The 19,149-nt window shown below is 49.7% G+C and overlaps 2 protein-coding genes across 2 annotated transcripts in view; both read left to right on the forward strand.

Moving 5' to 3' along the window:
- EPS8L2 (EPS8 signaling adaptor L2) overlaps positions 1 to 4,914 on the forward strand; it is a 59,529-nt gene extending 54,615 nt beyond the window's left edge. The window contains exons 19-21 of the mRNA XM_061371006.1: positions 2,960 to 3,143; positions 4,118 to 4,250; positions 4,568 to 4,914. Coding sequence (XP_061226990.1) covers positions 2,960 to 3,143; positions 4,118 to 4,250; positions 4,568 to 4,639 — 389 coding nt within the window. The 3' untranslated portion in view covers positions 4,640 to 4,914. The remainder of the gene's footprint in view (positions 1 to 2,959; positions 3,144 to 4,117; positions 4,251 to 4,567) is intronic.
- Positions 4,915 to 9,629: 4,715 nt separating this feature from the next.
- Positions 9,630 to 17,431, forward strand: TALDO1 (transaldolase 1). Its single transcript, XM_061371011.1, has 8 exons — positions 9,630 to 9,836; positions 11,943 to 12,066; positions 12,505 to 12,612; positions 13,244 to 13,375; positions 13,821 to 13,996; positions 14,604 to 14,801; positions 15,781 to 15,926; positions 17,205 to 17,431. The coding sequence occupies exons 1-8, from the start codon at positions 9,740 to 9,742 to the stop codon at positions 17,235 to 17,237; spliced, it is 1,014 nt and encodes a 337-aa protein (XP_061226995.1). The 5' UTR covers positions 9,630 to 9,739; the 3' UTR covers positions 17,238 to 17,431.
- Positions 17,432 to 19,149: the final 1,718 nt, after the last annotated feature.

Consider the following 19,149-nt stretch of genomic DNA (forward strand, 5'->3'; position numbering starts at 1 on the left):
AGGCCAGGTTGGACACAGGGGCTTGGAGCAAGCTGCTCCAGTGGAAGGGGTCCCTGCCCATGGCAGGGGTTGGAATGGGATGAGCTTCAAGGTCCTTTGCAACATAAACCAGTCTGGGATTCTGTGTGTCCCTCACCACGCTCCCAGCATCAGGCACCTTCCACATGTCACACAGCAGCCTCAGGCAGCCAGAGAACGTGGCACTGTGGCTTTGCATTTTGGGGCTTAGTTGAAAAGTCTCTGTGAGCACACGCTTTTGGGTTTGCTCACTCTCAGTCCCAGTGGTTTTCTTTCTTTCTTTGCTTTCACCATAGTCTGGTCACTATTTTGGTCACTGTGAATGTGTAACCAGACCTATCCAAGTGTGTTCCCTCTCATAAGGCTCTGCACAAGGAATTCCTGCAGCTTTTAGTGATAAGCATTAGGCCAGCAGTGGTGCTGGAGGAGATTCCAGGTTGTACAACAGGCAATAGAGCAGTGCTGAGGCCTCACAGGCTCTCAGGCAGCCTGGGACAAGCACCTTAACCCTCCTTCCAGCTTGGCCTTCCTCCCAGGGAGAGTTGCCTTTCCCACCAGAGCATTTCAGTGTGGTTGAACAAACACACACATCCAGGTCATCCCTTTCTCTGGATTCCTTTGCTCCTGTCACAGGCAGCACCGTCTGGCCTGTTCCTTCCTGCGGTTCCAGTGAGCCCTTGGCAGCAGATCTGCCACGTACCACATTCACATCACTCCCTCGCCCTGTGCATGATGTGTGGAGTCACAGAGCATGGGGAAACCAGGACCCTGCGCCCCTCACCACCATCACACCCTCCCTACACCCATAGCAAGCTGTTTCCCCAAACCACAATCAGGATTCATCCCTTGTTCAGCTGCTGTGGACTCCTGTAAGTCAAAGCTGTTCTGGGATGATGGAAAGCCCCACAACATGAGCATCACAGACACGTACCTATTAATAACACCCAGTTATTCTCCACAGTCTTTAGGAGTTCCATGGAAAAACTGACACTGGCTGAGCATGCTGCTCACTCCCAGCTCATGCTTCCTGCTGCTTCTATTTAGCTGTCCAGCAAAAGCTGGAGCTCTGAGAAATGGAATCAGTGAATTCCTTATTGCAAGTAGCAGATGACTGAAAAGTAAAAGGAGCAGGGCTCAAACCCAACATTCAAATTCTAGGTACTCACAGAACTGGCCTTCCACATCAGGCAACAGCGAAGGGCAACAGGAGGGAAATACATGGCTACTGAGGGGCAGGAAAAATGGGAACCTCATTCCCAGAAGCAGGTTGTGGGGCCTCATTGACCTCTGCTGTCTCATGGGGCTTTTCCCCCTCCTGCTGCTAAGTTGCAGAGCAATTTCCTTATTTCAATAGCCTGAAGGGAACAAAGTAACTCACAAAGAGGAAGATGACAAACTAAAGCAAAACCACAACAGCAACACCAGGCATCAGGGACCCTCTCCCTTATCACCACTTCACAGCACCAGTGGGAGCAAAGACACCACCAGATCAGGTTTACACCCTTGAGCAAACTTGTGCTGGTTGGTGTGGTGGGTTTATGTCTTTTGAATGAGGTGGTGAACAGGAGAAGTTAGTAACAAGAGAAACAAGGTCAGACCAAATATAAATCTGTATATATATAAAATATACAATTATATATACAAAATATACAATTTATATACATATAAAATCTACAAGAAATGTGGAGAGGGGCTTTGGACAAGGGCCTCTAGGGCCAGGCCAAGGGGAATGGCTTGAACCTGCCAGAGCGGAGACTGAGCTGAGCTCTTAGGCAGAAGCTCTTCCCTGTGAGGGTGCTGAGGCGCTGGCACAGGGTGCCCAGAGAAGCTGTGGCTGCCCCATCCCTGGCAGTGCTCAAGGCCAGGTTGGACACAGGGGCTTGGAGCAAGCTGCTCCAGTGGAAGGGGTTGGGGTGGGAGCTGGAGGAGCTTTAAGGTCCCTTCCAGCCCAAACCACTCTGGGATTCTATGAGAACAGGTGAAAATATGGGTCTTTCCCAGCACCCAGGACAAACACCAGTCACAAAACCAAAATGAATGTGTTCTTATCAAAGCATCTTCCTATTATGTTGCTAAATACAACACCCAACAAGTGCTTTTCACCAAGAACTCTCTAGGCTGGTTGGTTGGTGGTGTAGTTCTGTTGGCTAAAAGCAAATGCCTCTGCAGATGCAAGCTCTCCTCTTGCACACCAGAGCAATCTCCACTTAGTTATGTGCTCACTAAGACAGCTCAGAGTATGTTTGTGTGTACCTGGACAGAGAATATACCTTCCTCTAGAAATTATGCAGTGATTTTGATGCTGGTTAACAGCAGAACCAGAGATTTAATGTCTCCCAGGAGCAGGAGCACTTGTTCCAAGGCTCTCCAATCACCATAATGGATGTAGCTGAAGAAATGAGGCCAAAATCTCAGACAGTTGCCCTGCAAGAAACCTTTCAGCAGCTTTTCAGCCTCAGTGATCACTGTGTGAACAATGATCATTCGGCTGTTACTTGGTGATTTCTCCTCTCCATCACTCGGGAGAAGAACTGCAGAATCGAAGTTTCTCCCAAAGAGAAAGTGAGGTTCCAAAAGCTGAAGGAAGTGGAGAGTGTTGGCTTGAGAGGAAAGGGCAGATTCCCATAGGATGCTCCCATTGGAGGCCTGCCAGCCTCCAAAGCTGTAGTGGGCTCCTTTACACATTTGCTCCTGATGGAAATACAAAGGTCAGAATGTCATTGCTCAACCTATTGCTCTAACAAAGCACTTAAGCCTGTTCTTTACAGCTAAAATACGAAAGTAAGCACTTTCCTTTGGTGTATCTAGAGAGTTAATAAAAATGCTGAGCCACATGTGCTCTTCCTCACAGTCTCTCCACAAACACATCGATTTCAGAGGATTTCTGACTGAACGCTTGATTGCCTTCCCTTACTCTCTACCTGGTGCCTTGTTTCCCCAGAACTGATTCATCAAATGGATGAGCTGAACGATGAACTGCTAAAGAAGATCACAAACAACAAAATTCAGCCTCCTCATCGGAATTTCAAAGTGGAAAAGCCGCAGCAGGTTTTTGTGCCCCTCACCTTCGAGTCCAGCACTGAAGAAGTCAAAGCTTGGCTGGAGGCAAAGTCATTCAGCAAAGAGTAAGATCCAATTTACTGCTATGAAATGCTTGTCCTTAACGTAGAAAGGAGTGGGGGAGGCAGCTTGCAATGTTTCAGCTGGATTAGAAGTCATTTATATTTACTTACAGAGTCTGTGTTGCAAATCAGATTTCAAGCATATTAAATCCAGGCTATATTTAATATCTCATATTCAATTCAGAGCACAAACTTACTCCCTTTCTTCCTTCTACACTATCAAGTAAACCTTGCCTTGCAATGCAGCCAAAGACCTAACATGCAGCTAAATGAAGGAACGGTCTTGCTTATTCCCACAACTCACAGCCCAGCACTGCACAACATCCTGCCACTGGTGCTTGTCTGGTCCCAGTTACCCAGTTCAGAGTGCTGAGCTCAGAGAGAAATAACTGGTGAAGTAACTAAGCACATGGCCTGAAGTGCCAGTTCCAGGTGACTGCCTGTCTCTGGACCTTCTCCAGTGGAAGGTGTTCCTGCCCATGGCAAGGGGGTTGGAACAGGATGAGCTTTAAGGTCCCTTCCAACCCAGACCACTCTGTGATTCTAAGCTGTCCTAGAGAGGAAGAGCCAGACCCTCCTCAGCCACCAGCACAGGACCAGAAAGCTGTGCATGGTCAAGGGTTAAGAGCTACAACCCACGCTCTGCACAGGGAGCCAAGAGGAGCTCCAGGATTGCTCCCCAAACACGCTGTGGCTGGAGTGAAATCACTGCAATGCCCGTGGGCTGGGTACACAGTGGGTGCCAGGGTGACATGTGGCTTCACCCACTCTTCACAGCTTGGTGTCCTGTCACCCCTGCCAAGAGCTTGGGTTACCCAACAGCTGTCACCCTGGCACAGCCCCAGGGCCTTGTGTGTGATAAACTGCTGGTGTAGGAGCTGCACATCACCTGCTCCAAGCCCTCTGATCTCTGACTCCTCACCTTTAGCAGGAGGCCATGTGTAACACAACCACCATCTCACTTTGTGTCTTCCCAGGACAGTGGAACACCTTGGGATCCTCACTGGAGCCCAGCTCTTCTCCCTCAACAGGGAGGAGCTGAAGAAGGTGTGTGGTGATGAGGGCAACAGAGTCTACAGTAAAATCACCGTGGAGAAAAACCAGCTGGAGGTAAGTAGCTTTTGGGACAGTTCCTGCCTGAATGGGTGCTTGTACCAGCAGTGGCAGGTATCCCATTAAACACACATCTCATGAAATACAACTTAAAACCCCCAACAACCAACCAGAAACCACACAACCAATAAATGCTGATAAGTGTTGTAAGCAAAAGGCCCCACATCATCCTCTTTCCATTAATGAACCTGATGCCCCTCTCACTGGTATCACTCACCCCTTTGAAAACAGCTCTACTCTTCCAGCATTTAAATACTATACTTTAACTCCAGCTTGAAGTTCAATTCAACCTTCCTGTTCTGTTTCCATTCCAGAAGAGCAGAGGGGAATCCGAGCTGCAGGAGATCATGAAGCGCCGCCAGGAAAGGATTGATTCTGCTAATTAAACTCTCTCTGCTTTAGTTGAGCTCTTAGTCCTAGTAGTGCAGGAAAAGGGAACGGCAGCAACGCCCCCTGCTCCAGGTGAGGGACAGCAGCGCTGCACTTGGTGTGCGCCTGCCATCAAAGTGACACTTTCATGAACACTGGTGAGAAGGGTAGACAGTAAGACCATGTTCCATTGGGAAAGGTGTTTTAATATTGCATGGAGTATTTTTTTTTATATAACTATATATTTTATACTGAAATTTTATGTGCATGCAACAGAGCAGAAGAGAATTCACACACGTGGCTGAATGCCGGACAATGGCTGGATTTGAGCTAGAAACACCCCACAAAGCTTTCCTCATAGGGCTGTCCCTGCTCTGACCCCCCTTGCTGGCATGGCTTGGGAAGAGCATGGCACACGCAGGGAATGAGCCAGCCTGAATGTGTGGTCTGGACCATAGAAATAAGTCTTTTCCTCCTCACTTTTGCATTTCCTTCTCCATGGCCCTGCAGAGACTCTGTGAGAACTCGCTGTCCTCTTTCTGTGCCCCCATGCCCCCTCTCTTGGATTAATTGCAGCACTCAGGATCTAAGACTGGCTGCTTCCTTCCTGCACCAGTTAGTACTGTCTTCAAACAGTGGCAATTGGCTTTCATTACACAATGAGCACAATGGCCAAGTGATTTGAATCTGCAAGTAGGTGAGCTAAGGCCCAGCAGTAGGAAGACATTAGAATTTCTTCCTAATGTCTCATCTAAACCTTCCCTCTTTCAGTTTTCAAAGCCATTCCCCCTTGTCCTGTTCCTTCAGGCCCTTGTAAAAACTCCATCCCCAGGGTCTGTAGGGACAGGCCAAGGGGAATGGCTTGAACCTGCCCGAGGGGAGACTGAGCTGAGCTCTTAGGCAGAAGCTCTTCCCTGTGAGGGTGCTGAGGCGCTGGCACAGGGTGCCCAGAGAAGCTGTGGCTGCCCCATCCCTGGCAGTGCTCAAGGACACAGGGGCTTGGAGCAAGCTGCTCCAGTGGAAGGGGTTGGGGTTGGAGCTGGAGGAGCTTTCAGGTCCCTTCCAACCCAAACCATTCTGTGATCCTGTGCTCATCCCTGCCTGCACAGAGGCCAGGGCTCAGGGCAGCCTTGCAGCCCATCACCTTGGCACTGATCCTGTGCCACAGAGCTGCAGCACTGCCAAAGCCAGGCCTGAGACAAGCTGAAGAAAAGCCCCTGCTATTTGCTCCCAACCTCATCCCCACCTTCATGTTTTCATTGCCAAGAGCAATCTGAAATGCTTCCTAAATAACTTAAGAAACAAAAGCACACTGGGAAAGGGTTTTAATAGAGTAAATGGCCACAAGAAAAAAAACAACAAATTAATTTAACAGAGGCTGTTGCTCTTCACTTCCTGTTTTTCTTAATAACATTATGTGCAGATGCACATGTATCTAGTGAAGTACCCCCCGATTCTTACAATCCAAAATAGGCATAAGGAAAAATCCCTTTCCCTAGAGACAAAATTAAGGGATTATGCACCAGTAATTTAATCAAAGCTTTAAAAGCTCAAACAAGCACCTATCAGATTTCCTGCCCACAGCAAGTTTGGCACAGACTGCACTGAGATCTGGAATTTACTTCCACGCTGACTTGCAGCTAAACAAACACATCTACAGGAGCTGCTCACAGACCATGAACACTTTGTCTTCTCCTTCATTCACACCCCTTAACTTTGGCTGAATGGGATGTCAGGTCCAGACTCCACAAAGACGCGCATGTGCTTTCCTTTACCTGCTGTCAATGGTCCCAGCTCCTTTAAAGCCTAAGCACATGCCTAAGTCTTTGCACATGTAATAGCAAAAGCCATGCTGCTGCGAAGCAGGGACTGGGGAACATGTGTCTCAGTCTGAGAACACTGATGCACCTCTCCCTTTTAGGGTTTGTTCTTCCAAAAAGTGTATCTTTTCCTCATCTTGAACTAGGACATGGTTAGCACCAGCAGGAGCAGGGTGCAGGCAGGGAACTCACAGGGGAGGAGCATGGTTTAGTCACTGGTTCACTGCAGCAGCTGGAATTGGCAAAGGGCACTCACCTTGTCAGGGAGGGATGAAGAGGCCAATCCTCCTGAGCAGCCCTGGCTCTGGGTTTGGGTGGAGATGGGAAGCAGGTGTTGAAGCACAGGAGGCTGAATCTCTTCTAAAATGGAAACAAAACCACATGGTGAGGTAAGGGAACACAGCACCCTTCTGGGCTTTGGGTATAAAGAAAGGGAAATCACACAGGATTAGAGTTACTTGGGATTCTAATAGAGGTGGAAAGATGGGAGCCACGGGGGCATTTCATAACATAAAGGTATCAGTAGACTTTATGCAGAAGTCACTTTTAAAATCTCCATATGACTGAGCTGTGCATCTGTTATATTTGTACTGCCTGCAGATAAAGCTATAATGTACTGTACATTAATGTAATTGAACAAAGGATAAAATGATATAACCATGCACTGTATAAGATTTATTAAAATAGCTAAGTTATACTTATAACTCTGGCTCTGTGTCTTTCACTTTCTCTGGAGAAGAGAAGGCTGCGTGGAGACCTCAGAGCAGCTTCCAGTATCTGAAGGGGGCTATAAGGATGCGGGGGACGGACTCTTCATTAGGGACTGCAGGGACAGGATGCCGTGGTTTAACCCAACCAAACAGCTTGTTAACTCACTCCCCCCCCTTCTTGCCCTCCCCCTACTCTCGGAGGGACGGAGAGGAGAATCAGAAAGAATGCAACTCCCACGGGTTGAGATAAGAACAGTTCAGTAACTAAGGTATAACACAAATCACTACTGCTACCACCAGTAATAGTAATGATAAAGGAAATAACAAAGGAAGAGAATACAACACCCCATCACCGGGCGACCGATAACTTACCCCCCAAGCCCAGTCAAGCACCGACCGGACGGATCCCTCCTCCAACCCTGCAGTCCACTCTAGCCCTTCCGGGTCACTCCCCAGTTACCTCCTGGGCATGACGCAACCTCTTTGGCCAGTTTGGGTCAGGTGTCCTGCTCTGTTCCTCCGGCTTCCCCTCCTCCCTGGCAGAGCATGAGGCCCACAAAGTCCTTGGTCAAACCAAAACATCATTGTTTTTCAGCTCTGTTCCCAGCCCGAATGTCAAAACACAGCACTGCACCAGCTACCGAGAAAAATGACTGCCACTGGTAAACCCAGGACACAGGACAAGGGGTAATGGGTTCAAACTGAAACAGGGGAAGTTTAGATTGGATCTAAGGAAGAAGTTCTTTCCTGTGAGGGTGCTGAGGCACTGGAATGGGTTGCCCAGGGAGGTTGTGAATGCTCCATCCCTGGCAGTGTTCAAGGCCAGGTTGGACAGAGCCTTGGGTGCCATGGTTTAGTGTGAGGTGTCCCTGCCCATGGCAGGGGGTTGGAACTGGATGATCTTAAGGTCCTTTCCAACCCAAACTATTCTATGATTCTATAAAACACAAAAGCAGTTCTTAAGGACTAGTTTTTCACAGAATCCCAGCCTGCTTTGGGTTGGAAGGGACCTTAAAGCTCTCCCAGCTCCAACCCCTGCCAGGGCAGGGACCCCTTCCACTGGAGCAGCTTGCTCCAAGCCCCTGTGTCCAACCTGGCCTTGAGCACTGCCAGGGATGGGGCAGCCACAGCTTTTCTGGGCACCCTGTGCCAGCGCCTCAGCACCCTCACAGGGAAGAGCTTCTGCCTAAGAGCTCAGCTCAGTCTCCCCTCGGGCAGGTTAATGTCACTGGGAGACTGAGATACACAGTGGAATACCTGAAACTGTTTCCTTTTGTTCCTGGGGGAATGCCATTCAAAAGGAAGGTGTTAGGGCCCTGACAATCATTCCTGTCCGAAACCAGGGGCAGGTGAAAATCCCACCTGTGGTACCAATCAAGTGCTGGGAAAGCTCCAGCTGAACCCCAAATATCCCCTCCTCACTCATCATCCTGAAGAACAGATTCCTCACAGCTCTAGAACGTGCAGTTGAACCAACGCATGCACATAGCGCCCAAGGCTACGTTTTGCACTGGCAAGCTGAAAATGGGCAATGCCAGCGAACGCAGAGTCAAGAACAAAGCAAAGGGAAGGGATGCACAAAGGAGCCTCTTTTATCCCTTGGCAAAGGACTGTGGAGGCAATGAGAACACGTTTCCTACACAGTGACAGGATCCAGACCCAACGCCTCTTCCCATTATCATCCCTTTGGGTAGAACAAAGCACCAGAAGAGTGCACAAAAGCATATTCCTGTGTATCAGGAAGGGAAATCACCATGGCAGCTTCTCCAGATGAAAACAATACAAACCAAAACGAGGGGAACAGCGTGATCCAAAGAGCTCCTGTTTAAAGGCCAAGTGGCAGGCTCTGCAACATTCCCGTTTGGAATCACAACCCTGTTAACAGCGTTGCCTTCCTTCAAACGAAGCCTAGGTGGATTAACAGCCCTGTGTGCCCACGGGTGCATGCCCTGCCGGGTTAGGGGCTCTCCACCCGGCAGAGCGGGCTGGGGCCCTGGCTCCCAAGCCGCTTTCAAGCCCTGCCACACCAGCGAGGGTGGAAACGCACCGCTGAGCTCCAGTAACCGGTTAACGGAGGCGAGCCTCTCCTCACGGCTGCTAAACGGGGCCAACGCCTCAGGCCCCGTCTCGCCGCCATCTTGTGTCGCGGCGGAGCACCGCCGCGGCGCGGCCCCAACGGTAACTGGTGTCTAAGGGAGGTTCAGGCGGCTCGCCCGTGGGTGAGGAGGCCTCAGGGGGGTTCGCAGGGGCAGGAGGACCCCTCGGGGCGGGCAGCACCCCCGGGCACCGGCCGCCCTGCCGGCGCGGGGGGCAATGGGGAGCGGGGGCAGCCGCATCCCCGTCACCAAGGTGACCACCGGCCCTCACGAGCCGCCCAATCAGCGGCTCCCTTCCTTCCCCGGCTCCTCCCAGTCTCGTCCGTCTTACCTCCGCGCTCCTGATTGGCTCGCCGCCTCCCTTCTGGGATGCGATTGGCTGCGGGTGGCTGGCGTCGGGAGCGAGCGAGGGGTGGGTGCGCGCACAGGCCGGCTCCCCTCCGGGTTCCTCATAGACGGCGCGGTCCCGGCTCACGCACGTCCCGCGGATCATGTCGGTGTCCCCCGTGAAGCGGCAGAAGATGGAGTCGGTGCTGGACCAGCTCAAGCACCACACCACGGTGGTGGCGGACACCGGGGATTTCAACGGTGAGAGGCGGGGGGGGCGGGGGCTGTCACTGCTTTCTTCCCTCCCCATGGAGGGTGGGCGCGCCCGGCCCAAGGAGCGAGCGGCCGAAGGGGAGCGAACCACCCTGGGGCAGGGGGGGGTCCGGCTTTGCGAAGGGCGCCGTTACTTAAACATGGGGGGGGGGGGGGGCGTCAAGGTGCGGTTTTGGGTGGTTTTAATTCCACATCACGGAGCTTTCCCGGGACGTGGGACCTGGAGAATCCCTCCCCTGGGAACGGCCTGGATCCTGCCGTGCGCCCCCCCCGCTGCTGCGCTAATCCCCTCCCGCCCCGCGATGGATGAACCGTCACCGGCTCGCACCGGTGAAGTCAGGATTAGGAGCGCACAGGGACACGCGTCCCACGGTGCTGAGCGTGTGTTCGGGCGCTGACCCTGCCCCCGGGTCACGCACTGCTGGTGCTTGCTTGGTTGTGAGTGCTACGAAGAACTGGCATTCGGCCGGAGAGAACCACGGCACCACAGCAGGTTCGGAGCACGGGTGCAGCTTCATGAACCATCGGGAGAGCTGGAAGCACTGTGGGATAACTTCAGCCTTGAGAGGTTTGTGTGCTCTGGAGTGGCAACAAACCTGGCTGGAGCCCAGCAAATTCATGGAGTCATGGAATGGTTTGTGTTGGAAGGGATCTTAAAGCTCCTCCAGCTCCAACCCCTGCCACTGGAGCAGCTTGCTCCAAGCCCCTGTGTCCAACCTGGCCTTGAGCACTGCCAGGGATGGGGCATGGATTTCAAACCTGCCTACCCCAGCTGTGAAAACATCCTTGTGATGGCCAAAGGAGGTGTCTGTCTTCAGGGACTGAAGACTCCTTAAAGCAGTTTTACACTTGATCCCTGCCTGCCTGCTGTGGGTCTTCTGGACGGTCCAGACAAGGCTTCAGTTCAGTCAACATCTGACTCCCTGGAACATCCCAACATGCGCATAGACTTCACGTCAATCCCTGATGGCACAACTCTTGCTCACCCAGTTCCTGGTGGTGGGGAGAAGCAGGAACTCCCGGTGACAGGCTTCACGAGGCCACTGTGCCTGTGGCCAGATACCCACAAGACCCTTCAGATGCTGCAATGCTGGAAAAAACTAACCAACAGCCAACACACACTTCTCTGAAACTGTGCTTGTGCTCCAAGACTGACTTCTGTTGGCATCCTGCTTTATTTTAAGCCATATCCGTGTGAATTAAAGCATGTTTTGAAGGACCTGTTTGTACAGAATGGATTAGCTCCAGGATCACGATCATTGCCCAGGAGGGAGCTATGGAAAACCAATACTTTTATGACTCAAACATGAAGTTGCACTCTCAAATGTGGGGTTTCACCTAAAATCCCTGAGGAAAATGAGCCAGTTATGAACATTCTGTTGGTTTTTGATGTTTGGCTCTGCTAAGCAGGGAGCTCGGGAGCTGGAATCGCTGGAGGGCCCTGCAGAGGCTCCCTCCCTGCCCTGGTTGCTGAGTCAGGCTCTGCATGCCAGGCAGCCTGGCTGTGACAAGGGACACACATAGAGGTGCAGACAGTGTGTGTCCCCTCAAAGAGGTGTAGCCCAGGGCTTAAGGAAAACCAAAAGGGTGAAATAACTTCTGTACAGAAGGGAGTATATGGGAATTACAAGAATGGATGCTAAGAAATGGTCTGCAACTCTTTGAAAGCTTCAAGAGCACTAAGAAAAGTTGCTGGAGCCTGGCTGGGGAGGAGGTCTGGTGCAAGCAGAGGGAAACTGCTCAGAGGGAAGATACCCTTGTATTCACCTCCCCACTTTGATGCCTGGCACTTGGCTGTGCTCCTGAATACAGTGTGGATTGATGGAAGTTGAAAATGAGTACCACTTCTCATTTCTTGTGGGCAGTAGTGAGTAAACTGCTGTGCCTCACTGTTGTAGCTCCGCTATCTTCATGGCCCTTGTGGCACAAGCTTTCAAGCAGCAGCATTTAAACATCACCCTGCACTCACCTGCTCCATCATGAACACTGCAGCCCTACAGCCACAAGGGTTTGTGTTCACACACACTGGAGCAAATCCTTTTGAATTGCTCAGCCCTGCTTCTGGTTCTAAACAGGCTCTTTTTATTTCTCTAGCAATTGATGAGTACAAGCCCCTGGATGCCACCACAAACCCCTCTCTGATCCTAGCTGCTGCTCAGATGCCAGCTTACCAGGAACTGGTGGATGATGCTGTTGCCTATGGGAAGAAGCTTGGCGGGTAACTAAAGGGGTTTTTCTCTCCATAGATGTCTAAAACACCTTATTTATACAAGTAGTCTTTAGTACAAGCAGTGTACTGGGATTTCCCCTCATGGTTGTATCTCCTGCCCCAGAAAGCCTTAATCCTTAAAGACAGAACTTCTTGTGCTCATTTTGGATGTGCTTTGAAGCACCAGTTCACACGTGGCCTTCTAGTGCTGCTCAGGGAAACACTCTGGAGCTGACAGCACTGTAGGAGACAGTGTCCAAAGGTAACACTGCCGGTGGTGCAGGGAGGGTGGCACTTAAACACGAAGCAGAGAAGTGGCTGTTTGAACTCTGGAGCTTAATGTTAAATGGGCTGTGAAATTAGATCTTCAGATCCATGGCAAGGCGTGAATGCACGTTTTCTCCTCCTCCCCCTCATCCAAATGCTTTTGCTCTCTGTGCTTTCCAGGTCAGAAGAGGAGCAGATCAAAAATGCTTGTGACAAACTTTTTGTGCTCTTTGGAGCTGAAATACTGAAGCGGATACCTGGGCGTGTGTCCACAGAGGTGGATGCAAGGTTGGCTCTTTTCCCTCTGGGTTACCCTGGAGATTTGTACAGGCAGAAAGAGACATGATGTGAGTTGGAGAGAGATGTTCTTGACTAGAGCTCCCTGTTTGAGATCAGCAAGAGTTTGTGTTGTTAATGTTTAGTTAGAACATGGATTTCCTGCTTGATTCTGTGACAAAACTGTGTGAGATCAAGAAATGCTGAGTCTGGATTTCTGTCATCTTCCCTTGCTCCTTAAGCAAGGGAAGCCTCATGCTCCCAGTACACTTACTCTCTTCTGTGTGATGTCTTCTTAACTGACCAAGAGATCTTTTTGCACAGTTTCTTTCAAGGCTCACATAGGGTTTATCTGTTAACTACTCACTGCCAAGTCACTTCTAATGCTCAGCTCCTGCATTCATTGGGGAAAACTGGAGGAAATCTGTAACATTCTCAAGGAAAACCATCTGGAGCTGTGGATCCTCTGAGTCAAGGAGCAGTGGTGCTGTCAAACACCTACTTGATGGGCTCAGGAAGCATCTCTGAGAACAGAAACACACTACTGGCATATAACTAATAAAAGAAGACAATGTTTTTCAGGGGGGTTTGGGGGGAGAACATTTAAAAGTCAATTTTAAGCAGTCCTGCTCTTGTTCCAAAGGTTGTCCTTTGATAAGGAAGGAATGATTCAGAGGGCCAGGCGCCTCATTGACCTTTATAAGGAAGCAGGAATTGGTAAAGATCGGATCCTCATCAAGCTCTCTTCAACGTGGGAAGGAATCCAGGCTGGCAAGTAAGTACTGTACCTGGTGTGCTGACTCACTGCATGCTTCTGCCTGCTCGCAGGCACCTGCCAAACACATTCCTAAACACATGCTTAACCTAAAGAGTTGTTTTGAAAGCATTGCACCAGGAAGCCTGTCACTAGGGTGCAGTGAGCAAGGAAGGTTCCATGCTGCAGCTTTGTGTTGAAAGAGGAAAAGTTTGCTCATACAAGAGCCAGACCACAAGTAAGAGTTTCCTGAAACATCACACTAAGGAGTCTGCATTTGCTTCAAGGAACAGCATTAATAAAGCACATTCTGGCAGAAGAAAACACTTGCTGTTAGTTTAAACCTTTAAAGCTTCTCAACTGAGCAACATTCCTAACATAACTCAAGAAAATAGTTTAACCTACTGTTTAGTAAAACAGACATTCAGTAGATGATCAGACTGCTGGTTTAACCCTCTGTCTGCAGAGTCCTGGAAGCAGAGTATGGGATTCACTGCAACATGACCTTGCTGTTCTCCTTTGCTCAGGCAGTTGCCTGTGCTGAAGCTGGAGTTACCCTGATCTCCCCATTCGTAGGACGTATCCTGGACTGGTATGTTGCAAATGGAGACAAGAAAAGCTATGAACCTTCAGAGGATCCAGGTGAGCTTTTAACGTATCATTAAACATACAATAGCTACTCATCAAAGTGCAGTTGATTCAGAAGTCCCCTTGTGAAAACACCTTGGGTTTGAGCATGTTATAAATGATTGTTTGTACATCCCAGCCACGTTTGTGTTGGAAGGGGCCTTAAAGCTCCTCCAGCTCCAACCCCTGCCACGGGCAGGGACCCCTTCCACTGGAGCCGCTTGCTCCAAGCCCCTGTGTCCAACCTGGCCTTGAGCACTGCCAGGGATGGGGCAGCCACAGCTTCTCTGGGCACCCTGTGCCAGCGCCTCAGCACCCTCACAGGGAAGAGCTTCTTCCTAAGAGCTCAGCTCAGTCTCCCCTCGGGCAGGTTCAAGCCATTCCCCTTGGCCTGTCCCTACAGGCCCTTGTCCCAAGCCCCTCTCCAGGTTTCCTGCAGCCCCTTTAGGCACTGGAGCTGCTCTAAGGTCTCCCCTTCAGGAGCCTTCTCTTCTCCAGGCTGACCCAGAGCAGAGCTGCTCCAGCCCTCGCAGCAGCTCCATGGCCTCCTCAGGACTCACCCCAGCAGCTCCACGTCCCTCATGCTGCATCATCCTGAAAGCTGCCAATTTCTCCCTTTCAGGAGTGAAGAGCGTCACCAAGATCTACAACTACTACAAGAAGTTTGGCTACAAAACCATTGTGATGGGTGCTTCATTTCGAAACACTGGTGAAATAAAAGCCCTGACAGGCTGTGACTATCTCACCATTTCACCCAAGCTTTTGGCAGAGCTCAGCAAAGAGTATGTCAAGTTAACTCCCACACTCAGTGTAAAAGAGGGTAAGTCAGCTTTGGGGGAATGGGGGCTTACCCAAGCTCCTTTTCTTATTGAGTGTTGAGTGAGTTGTTCCCCTCAGCTCTGTGGTTCTTTCTCTAAGGGTAAATCCTGATCCCCCTCTAAGGCACTGTAGCCTCATTACAACAGTGCTGCTGCTGCCACCCAGTCACTTCTTTAGGGTCTTGAGTTACACTGAGGACACTAACTGGAATTAGTATGGGATCTGACTTGTGTTTTAATACCATGCACCTTCTCCTGAGAGGGCAGGAGGAGGTTTATACATCATACATACACTTGGGATAAGAGTTTACTGGCCATTAGCAAAGATGACAGACCTGGTTTAATCTTAATATTGTATCAGTGATGGAATTGGCCCTAACCATGCCAAAAGGTGGGTTTTTCCTCCAGAAACTCTAGAAATGAATTGTAAGCAAGACTTGGTGATACTGTACCACAATGGCTTTGAATGAACATACCCACTGCACTGCTGTTCCTTTTCAAATGCTACTTTACACCTCGGGAGAGGAGATCTGTGCACAGTGTAGCCATGGGCTGCTGGGTACAGGACAGAGCTGGCCTGGAGGAGTGTTATCAATGGAGCTTTTGTTAAGGACTTGCTAAATGATCAAAGACCAAAATTGTTCAGCATATTTGCATACTGCAGTAGGACTGTTGCATGATTCTTTGTAAGAGGCCTGAAAGTGCCATTTGGAAGCAGATACAAGACAATAACATGCACATAAACATTGTATTTTAAGAGAAACTGAGTATCTCGGTTACCTTTGTTCCTCTCCCAAAACCAGATCGAGGCACTTTCAGTCCTGCATCTCAGAATGTCCTCCTGTAGCAAGTCATGTTGGAAATTGGAATGATTCAACAGCTGGAGCTGGTTCCTTCCTGAATCGTTTCTGTTTTAGGAAGCTGGTGGTTATTTGATGATAATCTGATGGTTCTGTCTCTCTTTCATGTCCCATTGCACAGCTCAGGCATGTGATCTGGAGAAGCTCCACCTGGATGAGAAGGCATTCCGCTGGCACCACAATGAAGACCAAATGGCTGTGGAGAAGTTATCTGATGGGATCAGAAAGTTTGCTGCAGATGCAATTAAGCTGGAGAGGATGTTAAAGGTAAATGTTATAGCATAGAATCCCAGAGTGGTTTGGGTTGGAAGGGACCTTAAAGCTCACCCAGTTCCAACCCCTGCCACGGGCAGGGACCCCTTCCACTGGAGCAGCTTGCTCCAAGCCCCTGTGTCCAACCTGGCCTTGAGCACTGCCAGGGATGGGGCAGCCACAGCTTCTCTGGGCACCCTGTGCCAGCGCCTCAGCACCCTCACAGGGAAGAGCTTCTCCCTAAGAGCTCAGCTCAGTCTCCCCTCTGTCAGGTTAAAGCCATTCCCCCTTGGCTTACGCTACCTGCCCACCACTCACACTGCCAACTCTCATGCTCCTACCATGCAGCTCCCTGTGGTATGGGCAAGGATTAGGAACCTGTGAGCAAGTCTGGTCATGTTTCTGTGCAGGTGGTACATGTCATGTAAGCCAGGCAGCTTGCAAATTGGCCACCTAACTGAAGTGAACGTGGTAAAACCTCCGTGCATCTCAAGAAAGAATTCATGCAGATGTCTACAGCCACACCAGGTGCTTGAGGCCCAAGGCAGTGCTTAGGCTGGCAGCTGATCAAGATAACACTGCTGTCAAAGTGAAAAGGCCTTGAAGCCTGATTTGAAACTCTTTAGCTGTCAGCAGTGGTAGGAGACATGTAAATAATCTCTAGATAGGGAGCTGGAAGTAAATCATGTCTGTGCTTGACACTAGGAGGCACCACAAGCAGATCTGAGTAGAGCCAGGCCATGTGGAAGTCCTGTGTCAACTTATGGAGAGGCTTTCAAAGGGCATTAACTGAACTGTGTGTTTTGGGAGGGGAAAATACACACCAAGGTACCTGAGCTAGCACTTAGAATCATAGAATGGTTTGGGTTGGGAAGGACCTTAAGATCCTCCAGTTCCAACCCCCTGCCATGGGCAAGGACACCTCACTCTAGCCCATGTTACCCAAGACTCCATCCAGCTTGGCCTTGAACACTGCCAGGGATGGAACATTTACCTTTTCTCTGGGAACCCTGTGCCAGCGCCTGAGGACCCTCACAGGGAAGAACTTTCTCCTTACCTCCAACCTGAACTTCCCCTGTTCCAGTCTGAACCCATCACCCCTTGTCCTGTCACTGCAGTCCCTGATGAAGAGTCCCTCTCCTACATCTCTGTAGCCCCCTTCAGACACTGGAAGCTGCTCTGAGATCTCCCCAACTTGCTATTCTTGACAACTACTTCACAGTGAACTGCACTGCTAAAGCTCAGCTCCCAGACTCTGCCTCAGCTTCTGGTGTTTTCCTTCTCCCTTTCTAGGAGCGGATGTTCAGCGCTGAAAATGGGAAGTAGGAAAACGAGGATGCTCCTGAGGGTTGGAAGAGTGGCTCACCCGAGGGTAAACGGATGTACAAATGTCTTACCTGTACAAGTCTCATGCTGTCTATGGATAGATTTCTGTATCATGCTTTTTTTTATCAATTTGCAAAGGGACAGATAGCATTTCCAATTTTGGTGGCACTTTTGGCAATACATGCAAAGTAACACAGCCTGTCCTTGTCCCCTGGTCATTTCACTGCTGCACACACACCTGACACAGGAGGTCACACTTTCACACTGATTTAATACTAAACTCCTAATTAAGTCTACACCCTTAATGCATTAAGAAGTGATTTTGCCTTTCATCCTGTTTTACTGGGGCTAAAGAGAAGACCCAGGTTTCAAAAGCCCCCCTTGATACTAAACCCACAAGTACTCTTACAAGATACACGTATATATTGCATACAGATATATGGATAGGGGGTTGGAACTGGATGATCTTAAGGTCCTTTCCAACCCAACCCATTCTATGATACTATATATAACACTATACCAGCTAGGCTCCAGTCCCTTCCTTTCCCCTCTCTGCAGCCAAGCTGGCAGCAGTAGTGACTTGCTGGTTGGCAAATCTGGTGCATGATGAGGAGCTCAGTGCTTTTAAATGGGGGAAAACTGTATCCTAAGGAATTTTATCCAATATAATTGTTTAGCACTTGTCTGAGAGCCCAAAACAAGGGAACAGCAAGAAGAGGGAGTTGACTGAAGCTGAAAATGCCACTGAGATTACAACACATGCACAAGCTACACGTACCCTGATGGTAGTGGAGACTCTGCTTTCAAAATGAAGGAACTAAGTCTCTCAAGCAGTTAATAAAGCACTTGATAGTTGGTTAATCTGAGCTGACAGAGCAAACATGTGGCTACAGCTCAAGATCATGTTAGGAGCTTTGTATATTGTCTTTGGAGGAGTTACCGCTTTTCTTTATGCAACCAACAGTCATGGAACTGCTGCCAGCTCTGCTCCACAAATGAGGTGGGTTTCTGTTGTGTGAGTTGCTTTGGTTTGGGTTTTTCATATCATCCTTTCCTCACTGCCCTTAAGCTGCTGCTTTTGGAAAAGAGGAAGAGCTCTGTGGCTGCCTTCCTCAGGAAGGAGCTCATCCTAATGCAGCATTTACCAATTATAGGCCTTTCTATTAAGTTGGGCTGCATGTGATGAGATTCCATGCTGTATTTTCTGAAGACTAATTCAATCTTTCTTATTAGTTTATATAGGTTCTGCTCCATCAAGGGCAGATACAAACAAGCAATAGGACAAAAGGAAATGACCAAGTTGGGCCAGGGGAGGGTTAGACTGGGTATTAGGAAACATTTCTTCCCCAAAAGGGTTATAGTGCACTGGAAAAGGCTGGTGGAGCAGTGGTGGAGCCACCACATCTGGGGGTATTTAAAAGATGTGGCACCTGGGGACATGGTTTAGTGGTGGCCTTGGCAGTGCTGGGGAATGCTTGGACTTACCTTAAAGGTTCTTTCCAATCTAATTGATGCTACAAGGTTCCTGTTTTGGTGTAGACACAATCAACTGTTGCCTAAAGTTACTCTCTTTAAAGAGGGGGGGAAGCAGCACTGAGGCTACAACACTATCTCACTCACACACACACTGTATCCAGCTTGAGTAATGCAAGAGAAACAAAACAAGGGAACATCTGATCACTGACAGCCGTGTGCCACAGCAGCACTACTATCACAACACAACACTGCCCTAAGAGCCTGGGAACTGCTGCTTCAACGGAAGTGACACCAGCTCTGTGCTCACAAACCAGATACAGGTCTGATAACCAAACCAGACGTGTGTCATGCTGCACTCCCAGGTGCCTGTCTGCCAGAGGGTAATGGAGCCATCTCAGGGGACTGATGGAGACCACTCTGCTCTACAGGTAGAGGT

This window comes from Neopsephotus bourkii, unplaced genomic scaffold (assembly GCF_033783945.1).
Source record: "Neopsephotus bourkii isolate Nb327-2 ecotype Australia unplaced genomic scaffold, CSIRO-AGI_Nbou_v1 NB_1557, whole genome shotgun sequence".
Taxonomy (NCBI): Eukaryota; Metazoa; Chordata; class Aves; order Psittaciformes; family Psittacidae; genus Neopsephotus; species Neopsephotus bourkii.